The sequence below is a fragment of the Rhineura floridana genome, chromosome 12 (genome assembly GCF_030035675.1).
Source record: "Rhineura floridana isolate rRhiFlo1 chromosome 12, rRhiFlo1.hap2, whole genome shotgun sequence".
NCBI classification, from domain to species: domain Eukaryota; kingdom Metazoa; phylum Chordata; class Lepidosauria; order Squamata; family Rhineuridae; genus Rhineura; species Rhineura floridana.
This window is the reverse complement of record NC_084491.1, coordinates 37,841,789-37,859,472: the sequence shown is the minus strand read 5'-3', so window position 1 is coordinate 37,859,472 and position 17,684 is coordinate 37,841,789. Positions and strand designations below refer to the sequence as shown.

The 17,684-nt window shown below is 42.5% G+C and overlaps 1 protein-coding gene across 2 annotated transcripts in view; it reads left to right on the top strand.

Moving 5' to 3' along the window:
* The window catches only part of UBASH3B (ubiquitin associated and SH3 domain containing B), a 94,958-nt gene extending 78,474 nt beyond the window's left edge, over positions 1-16,484 (top strand). Inside the window, exons 6-13 of one of the 2 annotated variants that reach the window (XM_061592839.1) lie at positions 1,036-1,171; positions 1,300-1,420; positions 1,990-2,112; positions 5,881-5,973; positions 6,395-6,539; positions 7,318-7,424; positions 8,973-9,082; positions 10,054-16,484. In XM_061592839.1, the coding sequence (XP_061448823.1) occupies positions 1,036-1,171; positions 1,300-1,420; positions 1,990-2,112; positions 5,881-5,973; positions 6,395-6,539; positions 7,318-7,424; positions 8,973-9,082; positions 10,054-10,191 (973 nt within the window). In that variant the 3' untranslated portion in view covers positions 10,192-16,484. The remainder of the gene's footprint in view (positions 1-1,035; positions 1,172-1,299; positions 1,421-1,989; positions 2,113-5,880; positions 5,974-6,394; positions 6,540-7,317; positions 7,425-8,972; positions 9,083-10,053) is intronic. The other variant, XM_061592838.1, reaches the window with a different exon arrangement.
* Positions 16,485-17,684: the final 1,200 nt, after the last annotated feature.

The window sequence follows — 17,684 nt, the reverse complement described above, 5'->3', positions numbered from 1 at the left end:
TTTGTCTTGGGCGTCAAGCAGCCTTCTGTATTTCTTTGTCACAGTTTATCCCACGCACAAATTTAATCCATTTGTAGGGCCTTATAATTTATGGCCAGGACCAATGCTCACAGGGGTGTGTGGTTGTATATCACACTAGTATCCCACCTTTCCTCCAAGGAGTTCAAGGCAGTGGAATGAATAATGGCCTCTGGGTGAGTTAGGACCCTTTTTCCTGCCAAAAGTTTTTTATGAATAATGTTATTGGCTCCAGTAGGTATTTTACCCTGATTTGTCTAGCAGTTGTGATCCTTTTCAATGGTGATATGTTATTGCACTGTTTTCGATATTGTAAGCCAGGGGGTAGATTTGCATGTTCTACTTTTGGGGTTTTTTAAATCAGAACTCCACTTAGTGAACTCAGGTGCAAAAGATAAACACACAGAATTAAAGAATTTGTTTTGAGTATCAGAAGTGAAATGAGCTCACTGTCCTTCCACACAAACATCTACTCTTGGTTACCACCACCACCCAGCTTTCTTCATTTCAGCAATATAATTTAGGGAGAGGAGTCATTTTGTTATCTGTGAGTACTTCCAGACTGTCAATGCTTTTGGATGAGATTCAGTGAAATACTGGCAAGCTCAAGTTGTGCAACTAAATTGAATTTGAAGCTCTTGTGCAACAAACTCCCTCCCTCCCTCCCCCCCGGAAAAAAATGATATATTTTTTTTGTAATAAGGAAAGTGACAGGAAAATGCATTGGAAGGACCTGACATCTTATGACTCCCTGCAAACTTGAACAAACAAATCAGGCCGAATGCTCAGTGAGCAGGTAGCCTGGTAGTATGGAATTTCTGTCCTGGGAGACAGAAATCCTTGCCAACCTGCTTCAACTCACCCAGAGATCTGCCATACATCCTATTCTACCTTCTGCCCAGCCCTCTTGTAAGCCAACTTGTAAAAGTTTTATTGTGGGAGGAAAGTAGGTTGCAAATAATAAAATAAATAAAATGCCTCTGAGCATCCGCAAACCAGCCTTATCTGTTTGGACAGGTCGTATTCTATTCTGAATGCTGCTGCTTCCCCATCCTTCCTCATGTTCACTGACGGAGTGGTGGATCGAAGACTGCAGGAAGATCAAGGGCCAGGGGATACTGGTCCCCTCACTATCTTCTGCCAGAGTATGCAGGTAAGGCATGCTTCCCCCAATCACTATATCTCCAAACCTGTCTCTCAGGTAGGCTGGACCATGGAAAGGGGGAAAAGACAGGGTGGATTTTCGCCCTACCCAAATGTTGCTTTCTCTCTGATGCTCAGCCCTTAAGGATCACCAACCCACCCGGGCCCCAGAAGAGGTGTCTTTTTGTCTGCCGGCATGGAGAAAGAATGGATGTTGTGTTTGGGAAATACTGGCTCTCGCAGTGTTTTGACGCCAAAGGTGAGTTTGTTTGTACCGCAATACTTTGTTTTTATTGGGAGACCTTCAACGTCGCGTTAACAGACTTTCGTTCAAGAGGGATGCAGGAGGAATCCGCCCTAGTGGGATTCCAAAGTGGATTCAACCGATTTGGTCTGGGAGGTCCACTTCAGAATCTGTAGTTTGGTGGATTCTGTTGCAAAGTGCTGCCTTCATTCCCCACCCCACCCCCAATTCTTTTCCATTAAATCGTCTAAAACAGGGCAGTCAGTTTCCCACAGCCTGTGTGGCTAATGCACAGGGCTCCTTACTTCTGTACACTTTGAATAGAGCAATTCCCCATGGGAGCGCCGGGACGTGATAACCTTCTGTCCCTCACAGGGCCAATTGTACAGAAGTAACATGTCAATACTCTGGAGCTCCCTGATGAAGGAACTTCTCCCTCCTTGGAACTTCACGCAATCTTCCAAATGCCTTGCGCCTCTCTTGGCTGGGGAGACTCACCTCACAGTTTGAGAACTGCTACCTGAGGGACCTACTATTGGAGAACCACCTAATTTAGCCTCCTTGTTCTCTCTGTTGCCTGACAGGAAGGTACATACGGACAAACCTGAATATGCCTCACAGCCTACCTCAACGGAGTGGTGGTTTCAGGGATTATGAAAAGGATGCTCCCATCACCGTGTTTGGATGTACACAAGCACGGCTTGTTGGTAAGCTCCCTGTTGCAGGAAAGGTGTTTTTTTTTTCTTCCCCCACTGGAGGCTGAGTACAGGGAGCTCATGACTTCCCTCCCAGAAAGTTTTGGGCTTGGGCTTCCTTTACTCTCTTAAGGGACCATTGCCTGTTGAGCAACCAGCTGTAACACAAGCAGTTGGGTATATATTTATGCATCCTATCTGATGATGCGAGTTGTCGTCCTAAATGTCTCAAGGACCCCAGTTTGGCAAAGGCTGACTTAGGCACAGGGGTATTGCCATTTGCATACAACCTGCGTAAACATTGTGGTTTCCATGCTTTGCCTAGTGATCCTGCTGCCCTTCTGTGATGCCATTTGTACTCATTCTTGTGAGAGACTAGCAGCAGGATGAGCCTGGAGGCGATGACTTAACTTGTGATCTCCATTTGCACATAACTGTTAGTTTAGCAGTGACAAAACATTTGGCTGCAAATCCATGTACTGCTGCAGCGACACATTGATTTGCGCGTATGTTTGAGAAAGCAACAAGTCACTGGGGAAAGTTCCCAGTGCTGAGTTTCTCAAAGTACTGTGTGAAAGGCCAGCTTCTGGCCTCTTCTATGTGAAATGTCACAAGTAAAGAAGACTTTCAACACCTAGCCATATATAGTTCAAGACAAAAGGTCATTTGAGCATATGTGAAATTGTTGGTTGTGAACGTCACTCACAACTCTGAGTTGGCAAACATGATCACCTAGCAAAGGGTGGGCAGTCTGGCTACTCATTGCTGTGTGCTGAGCACTTGGCATCTTATTGTGACCACCAAAGAAGGGCCACTATCTAGTTGCTCTGGTTTTATTTTAATTTTTAAATATAGAAACAGAAAGCATTCTGTTGACCTAACGGGCCAGTATTGATTTGAGTTCGTTCTTTGTGCACTAGCTGCTGCTTTTACCAAGCTGTTTTTTCCCTCGCAAAAAAAGGACATATTAATAACAATATTTTGACAGGAAATATCTATACAATTATTCTTAATATCAATATTTTAGCTGCGGATTTTCTGTTAAAAAAACCATTTTCGAAAACAGCCATGAAAAATTGCTACATAAAAGCCTGATCTGGAACGATAGACAATAACTGAATTTGTGGAAAATTTGGTACCAAATCTGAATTGGGAGGAGTTTAGCACATCCCTAATTACATTTAAGTGGCATGAGACTGAGACTGGTGTAAGTTGCACTATATTCCAAGTGTGTGGATGCATAAGGGTGCCACTTGAGAAGGCAGGAAGGGGACAAGCCCCACCTCACCTCTTTACCTTGGCCTGCCTAGCAAGTCTTGTTTTTGCTAGAGGATCCTTCTTTTATTTCTGAGTTCGCAGTTGGAAGGTGTGGGGGAGAGATCATGTGGCCAGATTTGGCTCCAGTTGCATTGATAGAGGGCACATCCATTAATTTAATTGACCAAAGTGGCAGTTGCATTCTTTGTGATCTGTAGTTGATACATTTCTCCCAACTAGAGTTTTTAGGACGGTAGGAAGCTGCCTTATACCAGGTAAGACTGGTTTGCCCATTTAGTTCAGTGCTGTCTGCTCTGACTTGCAGCTGCTGTCTGGCAAAGGTCACTCCCATAACCTGCTACCTAATCCTTTGAACTGGAGATGCCAGGAACTGAACCTTGGATCATCTGTATGCAAAATGTGTTCTCTACCACTGAGCTACCGTCCTCCTTTCTTATAAGAGAAATAAGTTGTGATAAAAAAAAAAATGGAGAAACTCTGCCCATAACAAGTTTTATTTTCACTAAACACCAGCGATCCATTAAAATGACGAACAGGTAGCCTCCCTGAAGCTCATTGCATTGCTCTAGTAGTTTCAGTGGGCTGCAGAAATTAAATTGAAGGAGAGGAGAAAAATGGCAGCCAGCTCTATTCTAGCTCATAGCTAGACGGATCAGCTGGGATGTTCAACTACTATCATGCATCCATAAAAATGGTTTAAAAAATTATTTAAAAGGGGTGGGGAGCCACTGTGAACTTTGTCAATTGTTCCTACCAGTATGGTAAGAGTTGGTAGGTACAACATGACTGCCACCCCCAGGTGGAAGGTGAGTACTGCCTCACCACCACCAAGATCTCGACAAACGGTGGCGTGTTTGTTTCAAAACTGAAATTGTTGTCTGCCAGGTATCAGAGGAACTACTGTGGCTCAGTAGGGGAAAGTCCTGCTTTAAACTGGAAATGACTATTGATCAGGAGTAAATTGACACAGAGCAATAATCTCTGAATAACTGACTCGATAGTGGCCTTTTGCGTTGTTAAAAGGCACCCATCAGTTGACTGGTGAATATTATATCTTACCCAGCAACACACATATTACAGATGAAAATGGAGACACTCTTGTTTACTTATAAACCCTCATTCTCCTCTCATCAAGGATCGCCACATGCACACAGCATGTACTTTGCATGCAAAGGATCCCAGGTTCAGTCACTGGCATCTCCAGATAGTGTTTGGAAAGACCATTGGTGACGACGACGACTATTTTATGTATTTATTAGTCACTTGCTACCCGAAGGTCTCCAGGAGACTTAAAACAATGTTTAAAAAAACCCACAAATATACCATGCTATAAAAACAAAAAAATAAAACAACACCCCCATGCAGCCACAGGAAGCTTTGGCAGCATACTGATAAAAGACATCATCTCAGTCTATCAAATGCCTGAGAAGAAAAGTATATCTTTACCTGGCACCGAAAAGATGTCAGTGAAGAGGCCAGGGGGACCTCACTGGGGAGAATGTTCCACAGACGGAGAGCCACATCTGAAAAGCCCCTCTCCCTTGTCAGCACCTCCCAAGCCTCCCTCAGAGGGGGGGACGTGGAGAAGAGCCTCAGAAGAAGATCTAAGAGTCCCAGTAGGTCCATGTCTAAAACTCTGGAGAGCCACTGCGAGTTGGTATAGACAATACTGAGTGACATGGACCAGTGGTTTGACTTGTTATAAGGCGCTTTCCTATATTCAGCTTCCTAATGTGTACCAGGTACTAACATGGTGGTTTGGACTTCTGTTGGTTTGGACTTCATCTGCCATCAGTGCTAGCCAACATGGCCAACAGTCAGGGATGATGACAGTTGCAGCCCAAAACATTAGGAAGGCACAATGTTGGCCAACCCATCTATTCTGACTGGCAGCAGCTCTCTACGATCTCAGACAGTGCTCTTTCAAATGATCTGCTGCCCAATCCTTTTCGCAGTAGAACTGCCAGGGATCAAACCTGGGACCGCTTGCGCACACAGGATGCACTCCACCACCGAACTCTGCTCCCTCCCCAAATAGCATCATCATCCTTTTTATTTGCATGCTGCTTTTCCACCAAAAATGGCGCTTACAAAAAGTGGCTTAAACAGCAACTACGAAAAACAATTTCATGATAACAAAAATAATACAACGGCAGTTATAAAACAGTAACATAACAAATATCACAGCAAATATAAAAACCTTTTCAGCACTATAAATATAACAACATTACATTCATTAGCAGGCAGCCATACACTTCTTGGCAATATAGCAAAAATAAAAGGAAGTTAGACAGTTTCAGCTTTGCTCTTAGAGACACCCCACTCATGATGGCGTTCAGAGTCCCACTCCTGCAGCCACTTCTTACATGCCCTCCAAAGGCAGGGGTGGTGGGGCAGCTGGAAGTATATGGTCAGTGGAGACAGTTGCAGCATATGATGGCATCTCTTATCTGTCTTGTGATAACATTACGCCACTTATTTTGGATGTGTGTTTTCACACAGGTGAGGCCCTCCTCGAAAGCAACACTGTCATCCACCACATCTATTCTTCCCCCTCACTGCGCTGCGTACAGACTGCACACTATATTTTGAAAGGTAAGACGATAGCAGCAAAGTGACTTGGTTTGTTCATTTTTCCTGTTTTCTTCTTTTTCTGGGAAACCTCTGTTATGCCAACAGGATTGCATGGCTATAAATAGGGGTGGGGCATGGAAGAAGCTGCTGTTACTATGCTGCAATTGGGGAGTGGATCCCACTCGAACAACATGCATTTATGCAGGGCTGCCACAGCTACTTTGCGCACACTCTCCAATCCATGCTGCATGCGCACCTACAACTTTTATCACTCCATCCCCAAAGATTAGGGCTGCCCATCCTGGATTTCTAGTGAAGGGCACCGCACCTGTTTGCAAAATCAAGAGTGAGAAATGCCTTTGAACATCATCTTTATGTCCCTGTCCTGGACCTGAATGTGCTTCTTATTCAGAGGGTTCTGTTTTTGTTGTTCAACTTACAGGCTTGCAACAGGAAAATAACTTGAAGATTCGTGTAGAGCCGGGCTTATTCGAGTGGACAAAATGGGTTGCCGGCAGTTCCCTCCCTGCCTGGATACTTCCAGTGGATTTAGCTGCAGCCAGTTTGAGTGTTGATACAACGTATAGGTAGGGGAGACCACTAGTGTGTGTTTTTGTTTTTGGGCCTTGTGAAGATGAAACACAAGGCACTTATTCTACACCAGCCTTGCCAATCTGGTGCCCTCCAGTTGTTTTGAGGCTGCAACTCCCATCATTCCTGACCATTGTCCATGCTGGCTGGGATTGACAGAGGAATTGTTGTGGGGGTTTGTTCCCTTTTGACAGGAAAGAGTCATGACTCAGTGGTCGATCACATGCTTTGAATGCAAAAAGTCCTAAATTCAGTCCTTGGTATCTCCAAGTAGGGCTGAGTAAGTTCCCATTTGAAATCCTAGAGAGCCACTCTCTCCCTTAATTTTCCATTGCAGCATTGACAGCACATGAGGAACATGTATACAAAGGGTTACTTTTCATTCTTCTAGTTAAATGATGGTTGGAGGGGGAGGTTGTGTGTTTTAGCCCTGGAACCCAAATGGTGTCACACTATTTTTATATATGACGTGTATTTGTTGCTTACTACAATAATGTCTCAAAGCAACTTGCAATTAAGTCTTGGCCAGAGTCTGTCCATCTTTACCAGATATAATGGAACATTCCACATTTTATATTATTATTGTTGTTGTTGTTGTTAATAATAATGATGATAATGATGATGATAATAATAATAATATCTGAGTCTGAAGCCAAGATAGCTGGCTTGTTTAATTTCAATAGCTTTTGTTGTTGGTTTGTTCCAGTAGATTTATTGGTGGGTCTCCTCTCCCATTCCTGCTTTTCCACTACCACTGTATTTTTCTGTCCGCAGACCTCATATACCAGTCAGCAAATTAGGCATTTCAGAGTCATATGATACATACATCAGCAGAAGCTACCAAGTAACAAAAGAGATCCTGAGTGAATGCAAAGCCAAAGGCAAGTAAAAACCCCGCCTTGCAGCACAGTTCTGTGCATATTTACTCAGAAGTACATCCCGCTGAGTTAAGCTAGGCTTACTCCCAAGCAAGGGTCTAAAGAATGGGATCCTCAAGAGGTTGCATGCATTGTTCTGCACAAATTTAAGGGAGATCAAAAGGGTTGTGCTACTAAGCCACAGAACGTAATAAGGAGTACCCCAAAGGTGCAGTGAGAAAATGATTCCCTCTAGTTCTAGAGTGGGACTGTCGTTACTTATGTGGCCAAATTGCATCACCCATGAACAAGTGGGAGATATCATCACACTTCGGTGAACCCCAAGGTTTGTAGAAGTACAAAAAAAAATATTAGAAAAATTGGGGGGGGACCCCGAAAACAGCCCAGTGAGAACTGAGCATGCTCATTGGTCATGGAATGTTAACTGACTGGAGGAGGGGGGGACTGAAAACTGGGAAGGGGGAGAGAGAATGGAATGGAGTGGTTGGAATCCTGAACAGCAGCATTCCACGTGGCAACATTTTGTTGCAGGTCCCACTTGTCTTTATTAAAGGCAATGCAAAAAAGCATCTTTGCACCTACATGGTGATGAATGTGCATGTATAAATTGGCCTTTTTGTTAGCCTTATTCAGGCATTTGTCCTTCACATGTTTAAAACTGTTGTGAGGGGGAGCAGAGATGTGCTAGCAAGCCTTGCCTCCTTGAGTGTATTATCTTCCCCTTGCTTACAGCCCTCCACAAGTTAAATGGTGAACACCTGAAGCAATCAGCCTCCTTTACTTGGGGGTGGGACTCCCTGTGTAATTTAGTACAGTACCCTGGTTATGACATGATTTCAAGTGGGGAATACAGATGGAGGAGGAAAGGATTAAGCACTTTACCCTTCCCACTGCATCCTCACTCAAAATCACAGCCTCCCAAGGTTGCTTTTTCATAACAAACATCACAACAAACATGTGCAGGTACAGTAAATACCTCAGTTAACAAATCCTCCAGCAAAGAAGCTCCTTTTAACGACGTCTTTTTTGGTGTGGGTGGTGACACTGACATAGTCAGAATGTGGCTCCTTGTCTACTGGGTTGCGGCTGTTGCAGGCAGCTGCCTCGCACATGGGTGGAATGGCGCTCCTTGCCAGGTGCACCGTTTACTGTAGACGAGTCTGCTCGAGCGTAGGGGAGGATGGCACACACACACACGCACAGAGAGAGAGAGAGAGAGAGAGGCTAAGCATGGGGTGGTGGCGGCTGCCTGTCACCTGCCTGTCTGAGTGTACAAAGCCTTCAGTGGTCTGTATGCAAGGCTTGACCTGGTGGTTTCATTTCAGACATGCGTATTGTTAGTTTTGAATAAAAAGTTTGCTGAAGTATGTTGACCTACCCCTATTATTTCATGTTATTCCTACCTCTGGTGCCGAAGTTTCTGTTAAAGAAGTAACGTCCAGGAACGCGTCTACTTCATTAACTGAGGTATTACTGTAATGTGTCGCTTGTCCCAAAAAGTTAAGCTACCATACCAAAGAGTCTGCATTCTTTTTCCCTCTCTTGCTGCAGGGAATAACATTTTGATAGTGGCTCACGCTTCCTCCCTAGAGGCATGTACTTGCCAGCTGCAAGGCCTGTCCCCTCAGAATTCGAAGGACTTTGTGCAGATGGTCAGAAAGGTAATTAACAGCCACCAGCAATATAAAGCTCTTTCGATACCTAGAGGGGTGGGAGGCTCTTTGTTTTTTTCCCCTAAATGAAAATCTCCTTACGAGCACAAAGATGTATTTGTTCAGCAGTGCATGATCATTGTTTGAGCTTCCAAAGGCTGGAGAATCATGTGAGGGGAGAAGGATGCTTTAAGAAGTTTATCTTTCACGTCATTTTGGTAACAGATAACTTGAAAAGTACATCTCAGCTGTGTGTTGTACTTATTGATGAGAAGATAGCATTTTTTTAAAAAGTATCAGTGAAGATCCTGTGGCCTATGACCTTTATTAGGCCTGGCAAGCTATTTTTTCTAGCACATCTTCAATGCTGTCAGTACCCATCAGCTGATCAGTGCTGAAAGTGAGCACCTTTGACGACATCATAATAGCGTCAGGCGATTGGCAGGTGAGCAGCCCCACCCACCCATCACAGGGGTGGGAGGTAAGGAACCGCCCCACCATCCAGATCCACTTCCCCACCCGTTTTAAAGCATCTTGGTATCCTATTTTACCATGCACTTCTATTTTAAATATGTACCACGTGACTGTGTAGTCATGGCTTCCTCCAAAGAATCCTGAGGACTATAGTTTATTAAGGGTGCTGAGAGCTGTGAGGAGACCCCTATCCCCCTCACAGAGCTCCAATTCCCAGAGTGGTTTAGCTGTCAATCCCTCTTCCCGGGGAACTCTGGGAACTGGAACTGTGAGCCGAACTGGGGTCTCCTCACAGCCCTCAGCACCCTTAACAAACTACAGTTCCCAGGATTCTTTGGGGAAAGCCACGACTGTTTAGAGTGGTATGTGACTGTTTTATACACATCGTGCAGATGGGGCCTAAATGTTTCCAGCTTTTAACAACAAGCATTTGTGTGCGGTTAATATTCCTCTCTTTAATGTCTCTCTCCTTCTGGTTTTTCATCCCATCCTTTTATGAATGGCAGATTCCATACTTGGGGTTTTGTTGCTGTGAAGAACTCGGAGAGACAGGTCTGTGGCAACTGACCGACCCACCTATCCTCCCTCTCACACATGGACCAACTGGCGGCTTTAACTGGAGAGAGACCTTGCTCCAAGAATAAGGCAATAGGAAGGGTTCAACAGCTGGCCTTTCTAAAGACTGGAGAGTGTCTCGTGTATTAGAACTTTTTCTTCTTCTAATTACTGATGGTGAAGAAAATTATTCGTAACCTGTTAGATGGATTTAAAAATAACACTGTATAGCATATCTGCAACAGAGTGGGATTCGTGCGTCTAGAAAAAATAGCTCAACATAGATGTATGCTTGGATCGTGGAACAATATATGTGTACTCAAAACACTCTCTCGTTCTCTCTTCAGGCTTCTGTCCAGCAGAAATGTCTTTGTGATGTAAGCTACTGAGCTTTAATATATATAATTTTTAAAAACCTTGAATTAAGCTCCAGGGAGGAGAACCAGTTTTCACTGCCTTCTGTATAACATTAGTGACAATTAGGCACTGTGTTCAAAATTGTGTAATTCTCTGTTTTGTTGTTTGTTACTCGTTTAATTTTTCACAGAATTGACCTTTGCGGTTTCATTCCCAGCTGTTTCGGATAGAATCCATCCCCCCCACCACATTTTGCTGAATTATTACACACCTACATTCCACAAAATTCTACCCAAAAATTACTATAGAAATGGAGTCGCTTCCCTAGTGTAGGATTATGTGCCTAGTTTACCACCATTGTTGGAATATTGGAAATATTTCAGATATATTTGAAGCAAGCCAAAGGGATCTTGATGGGAACAGAATTTTTGACGGAAGGGATTGTTCACACATTGCTTGGATCTCTCAATACTTAGTAACACTTAACAATATGGCCTCCATTGAAAAAGCATTGTGTTTTGAGGTCATATGGAAGTTGTGTCTGGGGTGTTTGATCTTTGATGGCATTCCCACGCATACAAAGCATTTCTCATGATGAACATGCATGCTCAGATTGCCTGCCAAGATGGTAGTGCTAGCACTTTTGGTGTGCCCTTTAATGGGACTGGCCCCTGGCAAATACCCAGCCCCAATACCCACTGTTTAAAAATTCTATTTTCCCCCCCTTTCTTTTGCAAGATGACTAGCACCTTGGACAAGAGCTGTTAAGGGCATGCATTAGATCTGTTAGCGTTTAATTGCAAGATGATGATTCTTTTCTGTAACAGGCCCAAATCCTAATTTTTAGTGTTTTTAAGTCCTGGCAACTAAGACGCCATTTCAGGGCAGCGGTCTTTCCAATCCAGATAGCAAGGTGGCTACTGAGGATCACCACAAAAGAGAAAATGTAAGACCCAAAAAGAAAATAGGGGTGGGGGGGGACAAAAGTGGACACTGATTTGCATAACATATACTTATTTCTTTCTATAGATGCTCATTTATAAATGATTACTGTAATAGAAATAGAAGTACAGTACATCTCTCCCTAGTGGGTAAGACGGTGGACAGGTGGTCTGCATGCCTTCACAATCTGCTGTCCAGTTGCTAACGGTGGATGGGCAGCTCCAAAGTCATCACTGTTCTCCCCTTCTTGGGATTCTTTATATTTAAACCAGACTTGGATTGGACAGTCCTCTGCAAAGTAGGACACATGGCCACAGTAGCAGCAAGCCAGTTTAAAACAGTGACTATTATTATTATTGTTCAGGGTGCTCTCTCACATTACCATAGCTTATTGGATCTATCCAGGCAAGTGAGAAAGAGATAACTGTTTTACGCATATAGTCAAGCCCAGCATCAGCACTTGGCATCCTTGGGCAGCTGCTGGGGCCCCAGTACCCTTCCCCATGCCCATTATGGACACGGGCCCTGGACAACCCTTGAACATTTTTGCCCAGTGCCAGGCAACCATTTTTATTTCCCACAGTGCCCTCAATGTATTGTCACTCTAGGGCATTGTGGGAAATTAAAATGGCGGCTCCCACTTGGGTTTTCACTGCAGTGATTGGAGCATTGGAGCTGCTGCCTTCTGTTGCAGCCCCTGACAGATAACCCCACTAGGGGTCCCTACCAGAGTGCACCTTAAGGAACCTCTCAAACCTGGAACTGGCCCTGCATGTAGTTGCACCTAATATTGCGATTAAAGCATGCAGTGATCTCTGAGGAGCATCCAAAATACAATGCAAACCAGAAATTCTGTGAGTTAGGAGGGCTGTTTACATTAGGTTATGTTGCTATGAGTTCTCCTGGAAGACACGGGCTGAGTGCAGAATACACAGGGAAAAAGAGATCAACTGAAATTCAGATAACGAATGCTCTTGTTTGTATTCCTAGACCATCAGTGCAAGCAGCTATTTCAAACATGGGCTTGCCACCTTGAGTGTTACCCTAAAGTAAAGAACATGGTATTGAGAGTTGTTGACGATTACCGAATTCAATAATTGAATTATTATATGAATTATTACTTTGAGAAACCACTAATATCATGGCATAGTGAAGCTTTCATCAATTCAGATGGCTCCAGGCAGGGGTGGGGAACCTGGGGCCCTCCAGCCATTTTGGATTACAACTCCCATTGTCCCTGACCATTGGGCTATGTATGCTGATTGGGGCTGATGGGAATTGTAATCCAACAAAATCTGGAGGGCCACAGGTTCCCCGTTCCTATTATATTCTAAAGAAGCCTTCCCCTGCCTGGCGCCCTCCAGATATTTTGGACTATAACTCGCTACCAACATCCTGGTCCAGCGTGTCTAGTGCTCAGGGATGATGGGCATTATAGTCCAGTGGTACTTCCCATCAACTGAGGGCCTTTGCTCAACACAACATGTGGGTTGACTTTTTTGCCAGGCTGTTTGCTCTGTCATCCCTTCATCCATGCATCATGAGGTTTCCTTTTAAAAAAATATATCTCCATGTATACCGGTTGAGTGAGTGGTAGCCAAATGGTTAATAGCTCTGCCACACAGCCAGCCTGAACTAGCATTAATTCATGTCACATTTGATCTTATATAAAGGACAGAATCAGCCCTGATGTGGAGCTTTTCAGAGTGTACAGCAGGCACTAAACTGAAACAGAGTCAACAGAATGCTCTTTGAGTGCAATATGTATATTTACTTAACTCACAATGTGTACATTTAACATGTAAAATGCAGCAGGACATTCTCAAATGCATTATTTTTACCAGGGATGTATAGTGCAAAGTCAGGGAGATAAAACGTTACATGACAGCAAGAAAACAAACTACTGTTTGCAGTTGTTATTGCTGTTGGTATTTTTAGGAATATGCATATATATATCTATATATCTATATATATATGTAATTTAAACTATTTTTGGCTATGTACAGACATTCTGAAGATGAGTTAGTTTATGGATTCTGCAGATCTGCTTTCTGAGGAAGAGTTTTAATGAACTTTGAACAATGAATGACAATCATGACCAAAATATTGGTTACTGGTGTATATTTAATTTGGGGGAGGGGGGATAGCTTGCCAGGACAGGATTGTGGTGGTGTTGTGTGTGTGTGTGTTTGCACTGATGGCTTGTTAACTCTTAATTATGTACTGTACAAAAGTATGTTTGAGTAGCACATAAGATATAGAACAGTTAAAATGTATTGAGCCGCTTTCATTAATTGAACATTTTGTTCCACGGTCTTGTCTGAATGTTACTTATAACGTCAGGCAAGATCTGTATGTATGGAATGATTGGTTTACTATACATTTTTGCTCTGTTAACTATTTAGGCAGCAATCCCATGCACGCTAACTTGGGAGTGTGTTCCGCTGAATGTTGTGGGGCTTACTTCTGAGAAAAATCTGCAAAAGATTGTGGACCAGAATTTTAAAGAGCCTGTTCTGTTCAAGAAAATTGAAGGCGGGGGAGGAAGATGCTTGAATAATCTCATACAAAAGTATATTTTTGGATGTTTGAAAAGTTCTCTCCCCCGGCCCTGCAGATGTTAGGTTTCTCCAAAAAAAGAAAAAGAAAAAAAGAGCAGCGCTTTCCAGTATTTTTGGAGTGGGAAGAGATTTTGCATTAAAGGAATTGGTGCTAATAAGGCAACATACTTTCAGGTGTTGACGTGTTTTACAATAGAAAGAGGAAATCCTATGCCACCTTCACAAGTTTTCATTAGGACTCTTTTACAAAAAAGAAGAGGAAAATTGCTGCTTATGTTTTTCTGTTACTGCTCATCTTCCATGTTTTGTCACTAGAAAATCATTGATTTCAATAAAAAAAGTATACAGTCTGAATTTCTCACAATAATTGTGCTGAAAGTGTTGAATTGTGGTTTTTCCCCCCAGAAGCTTTACGTTTTCTCTCCAAACTACTATTTTGGAGCAGGGGGTGCAGAAGGTACTGAAAGGGGACAGACATGTTGATGGAGCATCTTCCCTGAAAGGAAAAGCTGAGCACTTGAAGCTATTCATTTTATTTATTTATTTATTTATTTATTTATTACATTTATATACCGCCCCATAGCCGAAGCTCTCTGGGTGGTTTACAGCAATTAAAAACATTAAAAACAAATATACAAATTTTAAAACACAAAAACAATTTAAAAATTAAATCAAAATTTTAGAGCAATGTTGGAGGTGGTGTGCCTCTGCAAACTAGTAGCTGGGAATCACAAATGGGAGAGTGCTCTTGCGCTCAGGGCTTTCTGCCAGGCTTTCCATAACAGGCATCTGGTTGGCCGCTGTGAGAACAGGATGCTGGACTAGATGAACCTTTGGCCTGATCTGGTCGCGCTCTTCTGATGTTCTTACAACTAAAAGGGGACCTGATTGAAGTTTGTGAAAATATGGAGTGCAGAAAATGTACAGAGACACATTCTTTATTCCCTCTCGTAATACTCGAACTCTGGAGTTGCACTCTTAGGTACACATACTAAAAAGTAAAGCTTCCTTGAGCTCAATGGGACTTATTTCTGATTAGGGGTTGGTGAATATGTCAATTTTGGTTTCTCTCAGTTTCTCATCTTTTCATTCTTAAGTTCACTTCTCCACGTTTCCACACCAGCTTGCAAAAAGTCCTCATGAAAATTCATCAGCATTTTCATGCAGCTTTCTCCTAATAGACACATTTGTATGCAGTTTTGCCTATTATGCACATTCTTGCAAAACATTTTCCCTAATATAGCGCATTTTTGTATGTTATTTTCACGTGTATGTGCATTTTTATATGTTGTTTTCCACTAATATATGCGTTTTATGACTATTTTACACTAGCATATGCATTGGTGTACATGCTACTTGGCTGGAGAACTGCTTTGCAAATTTTGGAAAAGTGTGAACTTTGAAGGGTGGCTGTGTTTTGCTTCTCATGTTGTTTCAGAAAGTATGAATAAGGTAAGTTTGCTTTTAAAATGTGGGCAGATTAGAATTTTTCTCCATCCCTACTTCTGAGTAAACATGTTGAGGATTGTGCTGAGTAAACACATTGGGGATTCATAGTAGAATCAAGACAGACAAGAGACTGTACTTTGCATAACTAGGGATGGATGAATAAACCTGTCAATTTCAATTTCTCTCGAGGGCCACATCCACACCAGACATTTATTCCACTTTAAACAGTTGGCCACATTCACACTGTACATTTATTCCACTATTATTCCATTTTAAACAGTCATGGTGTCCCCCAAAGAATTCTGGGAAGTGTAGTTTGTGAAGGATACTGAGAGTTGTTAGGAAAGTCATAGTCCCCTTACAGGCTGGCAATTCCCAGAGTTCTCTGGGGAAAAGGACTGACTGTTAAACTACTCAGGGAATTGTAGCTGTGTGAGGACAATAGGGGTCTCCTAGCAACTCTCAGCACCCTTCACAAACTACACTTCCCAGGATTCTTTGGGGGAAACCATGACTGTTTAAAGTGGAATAATAGTGGAATAAATGTACAGTGTGAATGTGGCCATGGTTTCCCCTAAAGAATCCAGGGAAGTGTAGTTTGTGAGGGGTGCTGAGAATTGTTAGGAGACCGTTATTCCCCGCACAGAGCTCCAGTTCCCAGAATTCTTTGGGAAGAGGGACTGACTGTAAAACTACTCTGGCTGTTGGAGCTCTGTCCAGAGAATAGGGGCCTCTTAACAACTTATAGGAGAGGAAGAAATTCCAACCCCTCATTAAGACCACCAGGGGTCAGCGTCTTTAATTCCAAAATCCACGCTATTTGTCTCCTTAATAAAATATTATTTATCACCTATAAGTTTCAACAATACAGATGATCACTCCCATATTCTTTGTCCTCAGTTGCATGTAATTCCCTTAGAGCTTCTTTGTGGTGGTTTATGCTTTCAAGCAGTCTTTTTAGAAAAGAATATTACAGACCAGTCCATGTAAGTGCCATATAAAAACATTTTTTGTACAGATTAGTTTATGTAGAATAAGATCTTATGCTGTAATGTACTTTGTTTATTATGTTTAATAATGTAGTGTATCTTTGCTATTTTATTTATAGCCCCTGACAAAGGCCAAACAATATAGTGGCTGAAACTTGGGCTTTTTTTGAAAATAAACACCATATTTTCCAGCATTTGGGGATTTTCCCTCTGTTTTTATTCTTAATTTCTTATAATGACCATCCAAAAAAGCAAAGGGCATGATATTAAATCTTAGTTCTGTAAAAGTGTTTCTACATGGAGCTGTTAATAAGATCCAGATAATTAGCTTTCTGGTGATCTAACTTAATGTCTGGGTACAGTCTAGAAAATCTCAAGGATCACATCTGTCAAAGAGTCTTTCCCATGCACAAAAAGCCTTAGCTGTGGTTTTGACATAGCCTGTATCTTGGTCAATTGGCTATCAAGTTCTCTGGCAAGTATATTTAAACTAACTGCTTGCTTTTGGAAGTTCAAGGGAGAGCCAGAAGCCATAGAAACCAAATGTAAAGGTAGCAGAGTTAATAGTCTGTTATGAAAACTTAATAACTGAACTGAATTGAACTGAAAATTTAATAACTGAACTTGTATTCCAGCAGAAGGCTGGCCCAATTCCTCATGTAGATAAGCAGCTGGAGTTCCAACAGGTAAAGCATAGTGTGTATGTTTATTTAATGTTTCTTTTACAGATAAAAAAATAATAAAAACTACAGAGACAGAAATAACATCCCCAGTACCCCTCCCTCTGCTCCAGAGTCCCAAATATACGAGTTAACCAAGAACATTTTGCCACCAGAGATTACCAGGTGTGGTTGGTGGATGCAAACTTTGCTTATTCCTAGTCACATGAGAAATAAAGATATACCAAATTTCAATAAAGTCATTCTCTTGTTGTCTGTTTAAGGCACATATTTGTTTAGTTTCCCCATGAGCGCAACAGGTCAAATTTGTTGTTGCCAACCGTCAATAGATAAATTGTCCAGGTTCTTCCAGTAATAGGCAACTAATTGCCTCGCTGCCACCAGCAGAAACATAACAAGTTCCTTGCGTAATAAATCTCTATTCTCCCCACTGGAAATTATTAACGGGGCTAGCTGTGGCATGCAATGAACTGACTGATTGTCATACAGCCACCCCATGAGGTACAAAGTTCCAATTTGGCCACATTTTCTCCTGCAAAGTGGTGATGTTAGCAGGCTAATTCTACTGCTTCGCTGGGTTGTCAGGTACCACCTGTGCAGGATC